Source organism: Pyrgilauda ruficollis, unplaced genomic scaffold, assembly GCF_017590135.1.
Source record: "Pyrgilauda ruficollis isolate IOZ18807 unplaced genomic scaffold, ASM1759013v1 scaffold85, whole genome shotgun sequence".
Taxonomy (NCBI): Eukaryota; Metazoa; Chordata; class Aves; order Passeriformes; family Passeridae; genus Pyrgilauda; species Pyrgilauda ruficollis.
The window spans coordinates 3901069-3918599 of NW_024530488.1; the positions used below are offsets into that span (position 1 = coordinate 3901069).

General features: G+C 41.4%; 1 protein-coding gene across 2 annotated transcripts in view; it reads right to left on the reverse strand.

Annotated features, from left to right (window-relative positions):
* PRRG1 (proline rich and Gla domain 1) overlaps positions 1-17328 on the reverse strand; it is a 31141-nt gene extending 13813 nt beyond the window's left edge. The window contains exons 1-3 of one of the 2 annotated variants that reach the window (XM_041487937.1): positions 17234-17328; positions 14921-15039; positions 829-878 (exon numbers count right to left, since the gene is read on the reverse strand). In XM_041487937.1, the coding sequence (XP_041343871.1) occupies positions 829-838 (10 nt within the window). In that variant the 5' untranslated portion in view covers positions 839-878; positions 14921-15039; positions 17234-17328. The remainder of the gene's footprint in view (positions 1-828; positions 879-14920; positions 15040-17233) is intronic. The other variant, XM_041487938.1, reaches the window with a different exon arrangement.
* Positions 17329-17531: the final 203 nt, after the last annotated feature.

Here is a 17531-nt window from a genome sequence, read left to right on the forward strand (position 1 = left end):
ACACACCCTCTGGAAAGCCTGCCTGCTATCTTAGTAGTGAATAGATATTCTACCAAGGTGAAGTTCAATCAAAACTGGAGCCAGGCACAGACACAAGAGGATAAATATTTTGCAGCCTGCTGGCTGAAGCTGCCACAGGAAAAGGAAAAAGGCTTTAGGTCTGTAGTGACAGAGGGAACAGGGAGCAGCAGTGTGGAGAAAGTATTCTGAGACACTGAAGTGCTGCTGAAGCAAAGCCTGGGGCAGCCTGGACACCAAAACCAGCTCTATTGAGATCAGTATTGAGCTTCCTTTTTTGACTCCTTACCAACATCTAAGCAGACTAAAATCACCACTAAATAGTAAAACCAAACATTTTAGCTCTAAATTTGAAGCTGTTGCTGCTATTACATCTTTCTGTAGGTCATCTTAACAAATCCATTTGGTTTGAATTTGTGTTTTTACTTACTAAGTTTAAAAAGTGACTTCTGCTCTGAGTATCAGAAGTTACATAGACAAGCTTAAAACCAGTTAAAACTAAAGTACTCAATGCTGGAAATTCAGCTCTGTGGTCTTCATTCTGCAACCAGCTTTCAAAGGACAACAATAAGTCTGTGATGATTTTTATGGTCTGCAAATAATATCTCTGTCAGAACAGTTGCATGATTCCAGTTCAGCTCAGTGTGGGCAAAGTTCTGCATCATCTGTAACATCAAAGCCAGTTCAATGCCAGAGGGCATCTTTTGTGCAAAGAGACTGGGACTATGAGCAGAAGAGTTTTGGCGTGTGTTACTGTCTACTTAACAGGTAATAATAGAGAATGTACACTCATCAGTAGGTTAAACTTACCACTATCCATGGTGATTGCTGTCAAGGCCGGGAACTTGCAAATGTCAAGCCTGTAAACAAAAGAGCAAATATCCTGATGAGTTTGTAAATTACAATCAACTTGGACAAGTTTCTCTTGATTCCCAAATACTGGTATGAATAGATCAGTATTCGAAATTCCATGATCGAAATTAACCCCTCTTTTGAGTTGTTACCAGTACTGCATGCAGGCTGATTTCAATAGTATAGGAACACTATCCAAGAAAAAGATAACCTTGAAATGATGAATGCTTTAATATTTTTCAAGGCTTTTCAAATTCAGAATATCAAAAATGTTAATATGAAATAAGAGGGTGTGTATAATTTCAAACAAAATGCAACCTGTTTTGCCTAACTGAACTTTAAAGGTATTAAATTCTCCACTGTAATTACTTATACCTTAACTAAGACTTAAATTCACTCTGCAGAGATCATCAAGTCAACTCATTATCTTTAGTCTATAGATCAGATTTTTGAAATCAGAGTGAACATATGGAAATTCATTCAGAGTCAGGTACTGATAAAAACAGGATGCCTGCATAAAGTTCAAGGGCAGAACAAGACCTGTGATTTGGCAAAGGAACTTGCACTACATGAGAGGATCCCAACCTGCCCTACAAGAACTCACATGTACTTTGTACCTCATCTTGGAAAGAGAACAGACAGGAGATGCTCTCAGTTGAGAAAGTGCCTGAAGCTCATTGCACCCACCAGGCAGAGAGCCAAAAAACTGCATCTGGAGGAAGCAAGAGTAGAGCAGCTTCTAGGAGTCTTTTTTGGTATGGGAAAAGTCAGGGAAATAAAAGCTTTCAGCAAAGTAAGAGAAAGATGCAACTGCCTAACCAAGTTAGTAGAACACCATGAGGTTAAAGGGTTTTTTATTAATAAGTTACCTACTCCTAAGGATTAGCACCAGCCTTCAGAGGCCAGGTTACACATCAACATATCACAGCACACAGATGTCCTCACTTTCCATAAGTCCAAACCCTCATAAGCAAACCTTTCTGTCAAAAAGGTTGGCCATGGCTGCTGTAATAAACAAAGAGGGAAAGTTAATGCTGCCAGCCTGGCCTGCCCAACACTGTAACTTGTCATGCAAGAGCAGAGTGCAGTACTTGCAGTGCTGAGGTGAATGGTGCTCCATGAGGACATCCCAGCCTGCTAACAAAACTGTAGGAGTGGCACTACAAGATGAGGGATGAAGGAGCAAACTGATTTTAAAGGAATTTCATCAAGCCTCTGTAAAGGCAAATAAATGTGAAAAGAGCAGACATTAAGGCACTCTGAAATCTCACCACCATAGTTTCTAGCTTGCTGTTATTACTAAGCATTGTAGGTGACAGAAGCAGAGGGCCTAATTTCTTTTTCTTCAGAATGTACATAAAACCTCTTTTAATAGCCAGAATTTTTCTTAGCAAACTACTCTATGCCAAAACAAATGACCTTTGCCCTTTGCTTCTTGAATAAAACAAAATTAGTGTCATTTAATGATTAGTCACATTGTCACAACCCATAATCTGTGATGAAGAAACCGCTAAATTTATTTAAATAAACAGGTCATGAAATATTTGGCTAGTGGTCTAACTATATTCTTGACCTGTTATTATTTTCTTTTGCCATTTATTACCCATCAGTTTCAGTCAGCTGGTTTAGCATAAGCCCCCCAGATAAACACGTATCAATAGAAGAGGCAGCAGCCAGGAGTGCTCCCTTGCTCTGACAAGTGGCAGCAATGCAGTGAATTAAACATACCTTTTCTATACGTCCCCTCTTGAATGGCATCATTTTTCTTTTTGCAATAGATTTCAATTAGTCTTTAATGTTTCACCCTTTTAAAAAAACTTGAGTGTGGATTTCTACAACATTCGAAATAAAAAAAAAACCAAAACAAGACAGAACACCAGCATCCACATCCCTGAGTCACAACCCCTCTGATGGCTCTGCCTACTTGGAACTGTGTTGGGAAAAAGGGGACTTTGTGCCTCCCCCCTGCTACAGGATGTTTTCCACCAGGAGCAGTGCAAGTCACTGCCTCTGCCTTGGCATCTGGCACTTGGTACTTGGCATATCATGTTCTCTGGGAATGAACACCAGAACACTGACTCACAGGTTGGGAAAATGGGGAAAATGCAGGGAGAAGAAAAAAGAAAACAGAGAAAGTAGAATATCTTTTAATTTCTTCAATGGAAATTTTCTTAGGGGTTAGTGACAAAATAAACAGTTGCTGAAGTGACTGCAGAACACAAATTATGTTTCACTTTACCTCCTTCATTACAGAAGGAAACAGTATGCCCTTCTTCAGGAAATATCAAATACAGCTTTTCAGTCACTGGCTGTAGTGCAGAAACTTCCCTTCATCAATCCACATTAGATTTTGACAGCAGTTACAAGTATTCAGAGCTCCCTAGCACTAATTCTGCCCATTCTCTGAAAAACGTGTTTTCTCTCTCCTGACTTTCCTCCCAAACTTCTTTATTTCCAAGCTCCCACAAATCACAACTTTACCCTCTATTAACAGTACCTTCCCCTAAAGGGAAGGAGTTTAATTACACCTTAGTCCTCTACTCTGACACTCTTGGTTCAAACTTACTAAATAGCTCAAAGGTGGCTTGGAAGAAGGGATTGAACAAAGACAAGTACAAAAACCTTTTTTACCATCATAAGCCAGTTAATAAAGCAGAAGAGGGCTGGTCATACCACAGGAGCATTATGACTTACAACTGACTCATTTATTCCTCTGTCCAACTCTTTACTTAGTTCCCTGCTTTTAAGTCTTCACAAACCTTACTGACACACCAAAATGTGTTGTTTCATGAATCTCTCTTCTACCCATCTTCTTTAAGGTTATATATCACCTTAGATATGTGACAACACAGTGGACAGCTCTATAGCCCTACACCCATGCTGAGTGTCCAATTCTGAATTAATGGCAGCTGATCCAACCAACACGTGACCTTTCCAGACTGCCTGCTTGTAGAATGCTTAAAAAACAAAACAAAAAACAATGAACCACACACTTCTAGCAGGAATTATAATGACTCAGTGGGAAACACTGAATTCTAAAGCCTGTGAGAGCCCAGGAGACACATCAACACCCCTGCTATTTACCAGCAGTGCCCTGCTCACCACCAACATGCTGCAGCCTCTTACCAAGGAGAAACATCCTACATGAAAGAGGAATTAATACTGAAAAAACAAACCAAGCTATACATTTCTTTCCACAACTAACCTAAATATTATTTTTCTCAATTCTGCAAGCACCCAAATCTTGCATACATTATTAATAAGCATAAAGCATAGAATATTTGTATACATGATTCCAAAGGTGGTAATCATATTCTAGCAGGGACAATCTCTCAAATTGGGAAGGTAACTAATTTCATCATTAAAAGCTGCCGTCTTAAGACAGTGTTTCTGCAGGATTTTGATGCATTTATTAGGATAACCATCTCTGGCTGGCAGGCACACACCTCTTCTGAGTACATTTCCTGACTTCAAGCTTAGTGGCAACTTGTGTGCAGCACGTACCATTAAAGGACAGAGGATGTGACTGAGGGCACACAGACTGCCTGCACTGTTCTCCCTCACTGTCATGTGCTCCAAGGATACAGAACATCGAGAACAAAGCAAGTCCTTAAGGGAAGGGAGGAGAAAGAGAAGGGAAAGTAAGGCTAATGTAAAGCAGCTGCAGTATTTTCCCTCACCTAGTTTCTCACCTGCTGTGTTAAAACGACTTAAAATACTGCAAGGCCCCCTGCTCCTCTCCCAGCTGGGGAGGGATGTGCATGACAGTATCCAGGTTGGGAAGGGGGAAGTGGCTTTTTTTCCATTCTGCAACAGAACTCTGACAAGTGGTACAGCTGTTAACTTTAGTTTTGTAATCTGTACAATTCATGAAGCCCAAGAGCTACATAGTTTCTTAAAGTTATCAATATTTAGGTTCTTCTGGTGCTTTTATGAAAGCAGGTCCATTCCAGGGACACTGTTAACTAAAAGATCAGTAGACATTCAGTCTAAAAAGAAACACTCGTGTTCTAGCTCCTCAGTCCCAATCCAGCTGCAATGCAACACCTACAACACTCCTGGGGGATGTTTGTTTAGAAGAAATATTAAACACTATCAATCTGACTTCCTGTGTAGCTATTTAATTATCTGACAGCCATTTATGCAGAATGTATCATGTGCCTACCTAAAAATCCCACTGGCACCATGTCTTTTACATGCTTGGAAAGAATACAATTTCATTTACAGTTATCTACTTCCAAAGAGCATTCTCCCCAGGAAAAGTGTACCAAAGAATTTACATTGACTCAAATGCTGGAAAAATAGATTGATTTTTCTCTGAACAGGAATTCCATAGGATATGGGAGAACCCTTATTTATTAAGTTCAGTTTGCTTGCAAAAGCAAGGCTTTCCAGGGAATTTGGTGGGAATAGAGAGGGAGGGAACACTTTGGAAACTACTCTGTCAGAAAAGGATACAAAAGATTTATCCCACCTCAGACTACATGGGACAAAACAGAGATCTGAAAAACCTTCTGCTTTGTATATGCAATTTGATCACAGCATTATAAAACATCATCATTAATTTAAGCACCCAAAACCACAGACCAGATCACTAAGAGCAACCTGTACTTAGCAGACTGCCACTGCACCCCAGTGAAACATCATTACTCACAGGATGAGCATGCACAGGGCACAACACCACCCTGTGAGCAGGGAGAAGGAAGCTCCTCAGGACTGCAGCTGGACAGACTGAGTCTGAGCTTCTGCCTCAACTTCATTATCCCTTCTTCACTCAGTGCCTTTTGTTCTGTTTAAGCTCTGGCAATATTCTGGCTGGTTATTTTCTGGATACTTCCAGAGGTTCAAAGGGGGAATTGCTATAAGCTAAGCTATCTCTTCCTTCCCCTCCCTTTAAAAACTAAAGAACATTGTCCTGATACATCTTGGCAAGCAGGTCATTTGGCAGGAGAAGTAACAAAACTCTGTTTTACAGAGAAAAAGAATTTTGGTGGATTGCATTGTTTTAAAACTCCTGAGGACCATGTGGGGCAGTTCCTGGGAGGCATAACTGAACACTTACATAACCATCTGTGTGGAAACCAGAATTCCACAAATCCTCAAGAGACCATGCCTTTCCGAGCAGCCTGTAGAGTAGAATTTCAGACACCTCACTCTTCTGTAAGCTACTGTCAGAAGACATTGCTTTAGGTTATATAATCCCCTATGCCTTAGAAATTCAAATTTAGAGCGTTTAACTTGATAATCCATTGAAATGCTGATATAACAATAACCAATTCCTCTCATTTTTCAAGTGAGAATGACGAACAATTAAACAAAGCTTTCACAGTAGGATGTGTTTTTATCCTGAATTTGTTTGGACACAAAACTGATGCTATGTCACTTATCTATTCCATGTTCTTTTCCTCTGCCAGTACCTTTTAACTAAATCTGACATTGAGATTTCTTCTGTGCTCCCACACATTTTCCATGAAAATCAATGACCAAGAAGAACAGAGAAAACCCATTAATGCTTTCAGTGAAGTGAAGATGGGTTTACCAACTGCAGCAGTTATCTCAGCAGTCACGGTGCCTTTGGCAGCTGGAAACCATTATCCATTTTGCCAAGCAGGAAGCTGGCAGTCAGGAAGCAAACACTCATGTCCAGGACCAGGCACAGCCCCACAGCCCTTTGCAAGGGGACAACTCCAGTAGGTTAAAGAGATGAGAACAGGGAAAGAGTACTGCCAGCACGTGAGATCTCATTCTGACACGTGAGATGTCAGAATATTTGATTTGGGGTAGCAGCTGGATAACAAGGATAAGCACGTTAGGGAATAGAGGGGAAGTCAGATTAATAGTGGGAAAGGTGAAAAGGTAACAGAGACAGAAACACAGCTTGACTCTAGATCTAGTGCTCCCTGCCCTAATTAGTGTTTGGGTGCCAGCTGACAAATCTAACTTGTCAACCACTTGGATATCATCTGTTCTAACTTAGGCTTGAATAGCTGGACTCTTTATCTGAAGCAATTTCAGTGGCCACGAATAATAACCTCTAAGTGCATAATAATGATCTCTATCCTGACTACACTCCCATTAGCTAGGAATGCAGAGCACTAGGAGTGCACCTGAAGAGCTGAACAGCTGGTGCTGAGGACACAACACTTACACAACACTAGTCAAGAATTCTACTTTAGGGCAGCTCTAATTTGCTTTCATGAACTGAGCACTGTCTGGCAGTGGGACTGCAGCTCTTGGAGTTTATCTTCCAGTTTACCTTCATTCAAAAATATCTCAGTCTGAGTGTTTTGAAATGTTTCTGCAGTGCAAACCAAAGCACAGTAAGTAGTGACAATTGGAAGAATCCTAATCTGAACCAAAATGCTACTGCAGATACACCACACGTGCACTGTATGACCACACTCACAGCAGTAAGTAGCGGAGGAGGGAACCTCTATAAAATGATTTCTCAGAAAAGAGCCAAAGGTTGTTATGTGGTGATAGTGAATGTTTGGGAAAAACTTTCTGTGAGGCTACAAAATTACTGGGATAAATAAGTTAACAAAAACAAAGGTAATGTGAGGCTCTCCATCATACTAAAAAACAAACGAAACAATAAACCCTCTCAAAAATAAAAAAATCTCACACAAAGAGATTTCTGAAGCAGTCCAAGTGCATGTCTTTTGTCTTCAAAAATTAGATTACTGAAGCAGAAATTATATCCTGCTAATACACAGGACACCACAGGGCCCAGTCTAAGGCTAAAAACCTGAAATACTGGAGTAGTTTCTCAGAAACAACATAAAAGAGACACACAGAGACAGCTAATCCAGGAACTGTGAGACAACCTAGCCAGCCCTTACCTCCTGCCATCCCCCCAAAAAGCACTTTCTTTTCACACCACACCACACCACCCCCCCACCCCCACCCCAAGGAGTGGAAACTTGCAATTACAGATTACAAAATTAACTACCAGTTTATGATCATCACTACTGATACTTTCAAAAACTTCCTCTCCAAAATGTTACCAGCTTCTAAAATAATAAAGTAACACACAAAGTCAATACATAATAAGCCAAAGTACATGATCCCTTTGGTACATTTACAGGTGGTTGAAGTGTTACATAATACAATGATAAAATCCTGTGTTGTACTAGTAAAGTGACAGCTACTTATTGAATATCTATCATGTATTTTTTTAAATTTATAGTGAAATAAAATAATCAATGGACCTGCTAGAACTTTTTAAGAAAAAAAACCCACATGAACTATATCAGAATACTGCAGAATGTTTTCACTCACAGCCTCCCTAAATTAGGAGCTTTGAATGTGCACTTATCTTATTTTCCTCCCCTATTCTGTCTCTGTTTTCATACAAATGAAACATTTGCATCTGTTCTCTAGATTACAAACAAGCCAGCTTTGATTTTGCAGTTCAGACCATCTCCTGATGTTTTACAGACAACAAACTGAGGAATAGTCAGCAGCTCCCAACTTTAGTTGAAAACTGCATTGTATACGGATGAAAAATTACATGTTGCTATTTATTTGGAAAGAAAGAAAATATCCCTTGGTTTAAATCATCACTGTGGAACAAACCTCTCAGTTCAGAGAAGGCAGACCTTCAGCTGATCTAAGTGTAACACATACAATACAATGCAGCCAACCATTACTTCTCACAACATGAGAAACTGGAGGGTACCCACTGACCTCAGCTGACACAAATGTAAATCAGCCAAAGGATCTGAAAATTCACATAGTGTATAATTCATGGAACTTGCTGCCATAGGATGCTGTTCAGGACAAAAGTGGAAATAGATTAAACAACTAAAAAGGAAATCAATAAATGAGGGTGAGATTTGGTGATTGCTGTAACACAATTCCCCAGATGTAGCTTATATTGGTAACTACCTGGCTGTGAAAGGAGAGGAGCCCAGTGCCCAGTATGAAATGGATAACTACACCCAGTTCTTCTCCAAAGTGATTTAAAACTGGATTAGGACCAGAGGAGTAAATATCAGCACATAGCACCATGACACAACCAGAAATTGAGTTGATAGGTGGCATGTGGTCTCTTCAGAGGTCCTACTGACTACGCACAATCTCTCTTTTTCATTGCCTCTGGTCTCCCAGGTGAACACATCAAAGCATTCTTAATGAGTATAAAGTAGAGTACAACAGTGCTTTCTGCCTTTTAAAAGCATATATGGGTTAGGTAGGGAAGGAAAAAAAAAAGTAAAGAGTACTACCTTTATTTTAGATTATACCTCTCTAGACATGAGAGAGAAGGGCCAAGGAACAGTCTCTGGGCACAGTCCATTCACAAAAAATGTCATTTCATTACAGGTGCAGTGTTTGTCTGCTCAGAAAAGGTCACAAGATCAAAGCTAACAATGTACCATTTATCCTGCTCTGAAACTCTTACAGATACTTTCTTCCCCAACACAGCTTACAAAGCAAAACCATGACCCGAGTGTCACAAATAATACCTTTACAGATTTTCCAATAACACAAACTGACTGTACAAGATTCAGCCTCCAACTCTATTAATCTGTATCCAAAATTCAAGCCTGCCCTTTCCACAGAAAAAGAGATACCTGACAATTCCATACATTTGAAAAAGGTTTTTCTCAACTCACTGAAGTTTTTATTGGAATTATTACAATATTGTGAAAGGCAAGCAGCAACAGCTACTTTTAAAAATCAGATTACTGCTAAACTACCAGTATTTTTCAAGTAGCTTTTAAGAAACCCCAGAAAGATTCTAGATCTCAGAATGTGCATTTTTGCAGTAAAAAGGAACCTGGGTAATTTCACATTGGCACCTTTATTTTGTGTGCAATAATTTTATAGCAAACATAAGATTACTACTCAATGAAGTTCATTTTGTTTTTCTGTGATGAGGAAACACTCTGCCCCGTACCGAAACTGAATTTAGCACTTGTTTGGTAGGCCAATGTCTAACACCCCATTTAATTTAGAAAAATTAACCCCAAACCAATAAAAAGTAATTCCTTTGTGAAGTGCTAAACTAAGCCAGAGAAATGTGCAAACAAAGCCTTCTCTTCCAAGCATTTACACACTGTCAGCATGCTCTAATATAAATTTCCACCCTGCCTGTCCTCCCCTGAAGCAATGCATATATGACAACACTTCAGAACATGTTTTAATGGGATTTTCCAGTCAACCAAAAATCAAATTGCAGACAAGTTATGAAAGAGTCATAAACACATATTTCATCTTATTGAATTATATGGTAACTAGGCAAAAGATAATGAGGCACAACTCCTTTAGAGATTTTTATTAAGTTTTCTGTCACACTGGGGAATTGCATAAAGAAAGCATACAGGAAGTTGTACACCACCAGAATTCACAGAGCAGCTGCAGTAAAACAGAAGGGTAAAGAGCCCTACAAACCAGGGGAAACAAAAGGTAATTTTTAAATACTACATACTCTTATTTCCCTCCCTCAAGACCCACAGCCATTATTTCTCACATAACTTTAGCTGAATTTCAAAACACATGAAGATGCACACATTATTTTACTGCATTGCACTTAATTTTTTTTCTGAGTAGGATCTGAACAAACCTACCCACAAAGCTCATTTACACATTTAGGGTAGAGCAAAACATGTTTTGACTTCAGCCTTGAAGAGGAGTCAAGGAATTTCTCCTCCTTTCCTGCCACTGCCACCCACCCTTCAGTGGGCATCAGTCCCCTGATGTGGCTGATGCAGCTCTGTGCTCTGCACTTCAGCTTTGTCCCTCTCACACTGATCTCCCTCTCCTCTCTGCCACTCTGCTCCTCAGGACAGCCACAGAAAGGAAATATGAACTTTCCAGACTGTATCTGCCACCAAAGTCAACCTCCCAGGGAGCTAGTTTTGCATCCCTTGTGACCTCCAGTCCAGCAATTTTACTCATGGTTCCTTCCAATCAGCTACTATGGAGCAGTAGAAAACCTTAAATTCATGGCAGTTTCCCTAGAGGAAGCACACTGATCTAGAGGATGGAGGCATTCTGAACATCATAACTGGAGAAAACACTGGAAGGTGAACTAATACCTAATTCAAACTGTCATTTATGAGGAAATAAGGATCACAGTGAGGATCTAAGTCACAGCTGATCAATCACACAGCATAAATCCATACCTGCCAGTATCAGGTCATACTTATAAAAGATTTTTTGCAATTTCCAGCACTGTAAAAATACAAACTCCCAAAACTAAAACAATAATTCTATTGCTCCTCTTCTACTCCTTATGAAGGGAGTCAGTACAACACCCATTCTGCCTGAGTATGAAGCACAAAAATGCATGTAACAAAAACAATTCAGAGGATGTTCATATTGAAGTTCCTAAAACTCACATGCCAAACTGATATGTCAAATCTGTGTGTGCAATTAACTGTGTTTGAAGATGTAATTTATCTTAGTTGTGTCAAAAGCATACACAGAATAAAATAAAGTTAGCTCTGGAAAACTTCATTCATAACTGACAGATCCTCTACAGAATCTAACATGTCTAACATTTTGTTCTTGGAAGATTTAAAAGGGTGTTCCCCTATTCCCCCACAAAGCTGAACACCTACTCTAGGACACAGAAAATGTGGAGGAGTCTTCTAATGCAAAAAATACACCACTGATGTTTTTTAGGTCTGGTAACTCATTCACATATGTAATATACTGCAGCAGTCACTGCAGAGATGCTAGATGTGCTGTCCATCAGCAGGTGCATCTCTACCCTGTGTATTTCTGGTGTAGATTGCTTCACCCATACAAACAGTTTCATAGAACCATAGAGCAGCCAAGGACTGTCAAAAGATTATCTGGTCCAACCTTTTGTGTGGAAAGCAGCCCTGATGAGGTTACCTAGCACCCAACTGCAAAAAACCAACCCTCTAGTTATGGGGATCCCCATATGTTCTTGGGGATGTTGTTTCAGGGAATGATTGATCTCACTGTAAAAAATTTCTTTCTTACACTGAAAACTTTAATCAAATATTTTTTCCAAGAGTTCCTAAAAAACAGCCGCAGTGAAAGTGCTTTGATATTTTTGAGAACTGCAGCTCTGATGAGCTTGTGGTTGGGCACTTTACAGTTCACCCTAAGTGGCCTTTCCATAAAAGACAAGTTTGTTCACCTTCTCACTTGTTTTAAAATAAAACAGATCAGGTCCCTGCTGCAGCTGACTGCAGAACACCAGGGAAGCAGTCAAAATGCAAAACCCAGCAAGGATGGAGTAGGAAAGGAAGAACTCCTGTTTTCAGGCAGAGGGAGAAGCTTAGATGAGTTAAGCTGCTTACACAGCCGCACATTCAATAGGCCATGCCTTCATTTCACTGCTGCCCACAGCTCTGACAACCAACAGCAGCAAACACCAAACACAACAGTGAGTCCATTCCATTCCTGATACTCAGAAGTGCTCAGCAGTATTGAAATAAAATATCACAGACTGTGCTCGCCTCAGCTGCCACGGGAGAAATCTATAGGAAAAGTAGCAGGAGATTTAACTAATACTGACCCTGAAACCTCATTTAACCCTTCCCAATTCCCCACAGCCATGCGAATGGAGACTAGGGACAGAAAGACAAACAGAAAGTTGTTTCTCCTCCCAGGTTTATTTAGTAAATAATTTGAAGAGTTACAGTCTGCAAATAAAAGCTGAAGAATACACACAAGGTCAGCAAACAGCTCACTGATAAACCCAGAGAAACAGCCAGGTGCAGAAGTTCACAGGTCTGTTGAAGCCACTATTTATGAATTTTCCTGCTAGGATTCCATAAACTGCCTTCACACCACTGAGCTAACAAATTCACACCTTCCAAGTCATTCTTCCAAGTAGGGAACACTTACAGCTGATGATAATGAATATTACAGTTTAGACAGTTATGTTAAACGGTTAATTTAGTGATAGGGATTTTAATGAAGAATTGCTGTAAAGTAAATCTTGAAACTGGTCCATCCATTGTTATACTACAGGAAAACAAAGAGCTCAGCAAAACAGGAATATCCAGAATTACCACAATTCTTGGTGTAAACAAACAAACAAAAAATCTCACCCACCCTGAAGTTCTGGCAAATATAGACTTTCTGCAGTTTCAGGTGACAAAATGAATACTTCACCGGGATTAAGTTTTATGTATGACAAATTACTCCCATCCTACACTTCACATGGTACCTCTGGATTTCAGCATCACTTAGTTCTACCACTCTTGGAGTAATCATATTTGTACAGACTGACCACTAAGATAAAAAACTGGAAGTATGTTGAGTGTGTGATCTTCAAATATGAGATGCCAGCTTTCAAAAGTAATTTCAGAAGCAATGTAGGAAGGCTGATTCAAACACTTTAAATGAAACCCCACTGAGCAGGTAAGAAATGTGTAAAATGCAAGGGATCTCAAAGATCTTTCAAGATGCAGCTGCAGGATAGTCTGTCTCTCGCTCATGCAAAGATATCTGTGGTCAAAAAAAGTAATCTATTTGCACAAAGCAGCATTCCTGGTTTGAAAAAGGGCAACACTTCTTGTGCTACTACAGCGTGCATGTCTCAGCCCTGGATACTACCTCCAATATACTGGGCTGTGCAAACGTATTTCTTGTCTGATTTTATAAATGCAGTTCTGAACAGATGCCTAACTTTTATTCAAAGTTTAAGTTATTTTACATAGTGATTATGTATTATTAAAAATAAGAAACAGCCTGAAATAGGTACAAAAGAGCTCTCAACAGATATGTTTTCTTAGCAAGCCAAAATCCAGGTGTGATTTTAGGTGGTTAACATGGAATTTCCTCAACTGTCAGTATGGAGACAGGCTTTGCTTTTGAAATGTAGCTATTCTAATAATAGTATTCAGCAACCTTGATTAAAACACCGATTACTTGATAATCAGCACCATCAAAAGTGTCAGCAAGAAAAGAATGGGTTAAGTCTATTTCAAACCACACAAATGTGTATCAAATTTTACTTAACAAGAATCAGTAAGACAAGCAAAGGTAAACAAGGAAAGGTCTGGGTATGGCCAGATTAGATTTTAAAAAGTCAAATAGTTACCAACATCTGAACTCAGCTGGCAGGAGAACAGACGAGACATTAGGTCATTCAGGCCACTCCTTTGGCAGCTCTGTAGGGTTCTCCACTGCACACTGCAAATGCTTTTGTTTATAATGTGGAAGAGGAGAGGAGAGGAGAGGAAGCAATGGTGCAAAATAGAAAGTAGATTGTCTTTGGAGGCTCAAGCAAAATAACCATTAAAGAAACATCAGCCAGACCAACAGCATCCTGGAAACACAGCTGATGGAAATTCCTGAAAGAGCGAGATGAAAACGAGCAACAAAATTCAGGGTTGAGCTGACAAACTGAAAGCAAAAGCTCTTAACAGGATGGTGCAAAAAAAATAAATTAGAATTCTTGCCTACAGGAATCTTGTGTAATTTATTGAGTAAATGGGAAGAAATGACACATATAAGATTAACTGGAATAATGAAAGAGGGAAGCAGAGGGGCAAAATGGGTTAGTTTTTCCCCACTACTTATACATGTGCTACCAACCACATCTCTTGTTCCTTGCTTGTCCAGCTGTTTCTCTGAGTCAGGTAGGAGCCAAAAACAAGTCAGAGAAGTCTTTGTTTTCAACCTGATTGGTCCTGTGATCTGCCTCACCAAAAGAATATGGAAATTTCACCATCACAGGTGAGGGAGGTCACAGAGGCAGGCAGCACAAAATGATGGACAAGAGGATCACAGGAAAAGGGAGCTGTTTAAAATGACAGAGCAAACAAAAATGGTTCACACTGCTGTAGTCTAAAATTAGCACAGTCCTGAAGTATATTTTATCCTGCTTTTGCCACAGAATTTATTCATGACTCCAGATAAATTACCTAAAAATGCTGTTCCAATGTGGACACCAACTACATATATTTTATTTTAAGGACACATCCCCCAAAATCTGACTGCTTGATTTGCAAAAGCAGAATAGGTTTAGAACAAGCATTCAATTTATTTGCACCTGTGCAACTTAACATAAATGAGGACAACTGAACTCAATACCCTGAAAAAAATCAGATCCTACCTGGACCAGATTTGGTCTCCACAGTTTTATCTTTCACTCTTCATGTGGAATGGGAGGATGATTTCCTTGTTATAGGAGAGTTTTCTCAATTAAGGGAAGAATTAGTTGAGTACTGAGATCTAAGGTGATAAGCACAACAGAAGATAAAAGGAAATTTGTAATTCCATGGTCAAAGCAGAATTTGAGGCAGATTTGAGTCACATCAAGAAAACGTCTTGACATCACAAAACCAAAGTAAGGAGGATGAGACCAAAATACTTCATCTCTTTAATACCCTGAGTACAACAGGATTTTTTATGCAAGAAACAATGTTATTAATTAATAGAAAACTGTAGCTCATTCTAGATGTATCGAGAGACTGAATTAAAGCTAACTTCAAAACTTCAGTTTTCCATTTGTGTTTCTGGAAATGACACTATGAGTACAGTTACTCTGTGTGTAACTATCCACTTCTCTCAAAAGAAAAATGAAAATCAAGTTATAATCTCAACACCTGCATGTATTACAATCAGATGCAAGGCTTTGCTCTTTTGAGTATGCTAGGTGGACACAAATTTCTGGATGAATTTGTGTGAAAAAAGGATAATCCAAGTTTCATCCAGGGATTTCCTGATATTTGCTAGTTCCAAGAATACAGAGTTACTCAGGATGCCAGGTTCCAGCCTAATCTGTTTCAGAAAATAAAGTTTTCTAGTCTAAAAGAGGTTGAAGTGAGATGGCTGAAACTGAAGAGATAAGTAAAAATCTCACTCCTGTTTCCATGCAGTACTCTTACAGACAAGTTCCCTGTCCTGTCTTCTCTGGATTCTAATCTCACTGCCCTGGTTCAGCAAGAACTACTCTTGCAAACTCAGTCACATTTACTAGGTAAGTCTCCTCAGACTGCTCATCACCTCTTGCACTTGTAAACCTCCTCCGCAGGGCTTTATCGCTGGCACTCCCTCTGTTCAACACAAGGGCCAGAATGTCCAACCTCCCAGTTGCACAATCCCTTCACACAGGTGTGTGTGTGTCTGTGTGCATAATACACACGTGTACATTAAAAAACGGGGCTTCCACACACATACCTAACCATTTATGTACAACTAAAAAACTCTTTTCCTCCCAACCACATTTCCTTGAGCCACTGTAAGCATCCCTAAGGCAGTGCAGGGAAACAGACATGATTGCTAACTAGGATAATCAGAAAAAATGTTTGAAAGGTCAGTTTGAGTCTGTGGGTAATGCTCCATGCCACTCCCCGCCCCTGCTGTATCAACAATGGTGCCAGCAAGAGGAGAAGATGGTAAAGGAGGCGGTAATGAGCAGAAAAAAATACAAACTAGGGCTTTTTTCAGTGACAGTCAATAGTACTAATAAATTGAAGGTCTTGATTTTAATCTAGAACACCAACATCTGCATAACTGTCCCTCTTCCCTTCACAAACTTTTCTATGAGAACTTGAAATTCTTTCAAGTGTTTCCTGTGCTTATAGTCTTCTTCCTTTTACTCACTGGCTCCATTCCTCTCTGTTTTGTTCCCAACAATCCCAATCACCGCCAGCTCTCTCACTCCTCGACCAATGCAACACTGAATCCCAGCTCCAACTGCGGTAGCAGTGAGGCTCCCTCTGCCCCTCCTGTTTCCTGTGGATGTGGATGAATTGTTCCTTTGCCAGCCCCAGGCCTAGGAAAAGTCCCCCAGAGCGCGGGAGGGTCGGGCTCACTCCCAAACACACCTTCCCAGCCCAGCAGGCACAGCCCGAGCCGCACCGCCTGTCCCGGCCACCGCAGCTCCAGCACGGACGGGGCCTCTGGGTGACCCTGCCGGCAGTGGAAAAAGTTCTGACAGGAATACGAGAGCCTCGGGTGGCTGCGGCTGTGCTCCGCGGGTTTGTTTTGGGGGATGGTGTTTTTTAAAACTTCGGAGAAAAACGTATCAGCTGCCTGTTTTGGAGAGAGTCGCTAAGCTCTTCCAAAAGACAAATCCCGCAGGATTCTTCCTTTGTTCAATACGCGCCACGCATTTTCTCCTGCGGCTTAACTGGAAATGGCACAAACGCTTGGAGAGGACTTTACCGGGAGGCTGCCGGCCGCCGGAGGGCGGCGAGGGGCGAGGGCAGCGGGGCGCGTTCCACCCTCACTCCCCTCAGGGGTGCCCGTGCGGGACCCCCGCGCCCGGGCGCTCCCTGCGGGCACCGCTCCCGCCGTCCCCGCGCCGGGCAGCCCCTTTCCGCCGGCGGCCCCCGCCCGCACCCCGCGCTGCCCGTGCTCTCCGCCCCAGCCCGCTCCTCACCCACACTGCCCTCACTCTCCGCCCCAGCCCGCTCCTCACCCGCACTCACCGTCCCTGCCCGCACGCACCGCCGCCCGGGTGCGGAGCAGGGCCAGCGCTGCCGCCCCGCGTTGCCCCAACGCCCGCTGCGCGCTCGGCGGAGCAGGCGGCGCCTCCGCGCATGCGCCCGGCAGCCCAAGGGCGGCTGTGAGGCGGGGAGAGACTGGGGGCGACTCGGCGCGCCCGGCCGTGCCCCGCTGCTCATTGCCCCGCTGTCCCTGTTCGGAGCTGGCCCGGGGATCAGCGGCCTCGCACGGTGGCCACCGGCACCCTCACCGGGGCAGGGTGATCCTGCCAG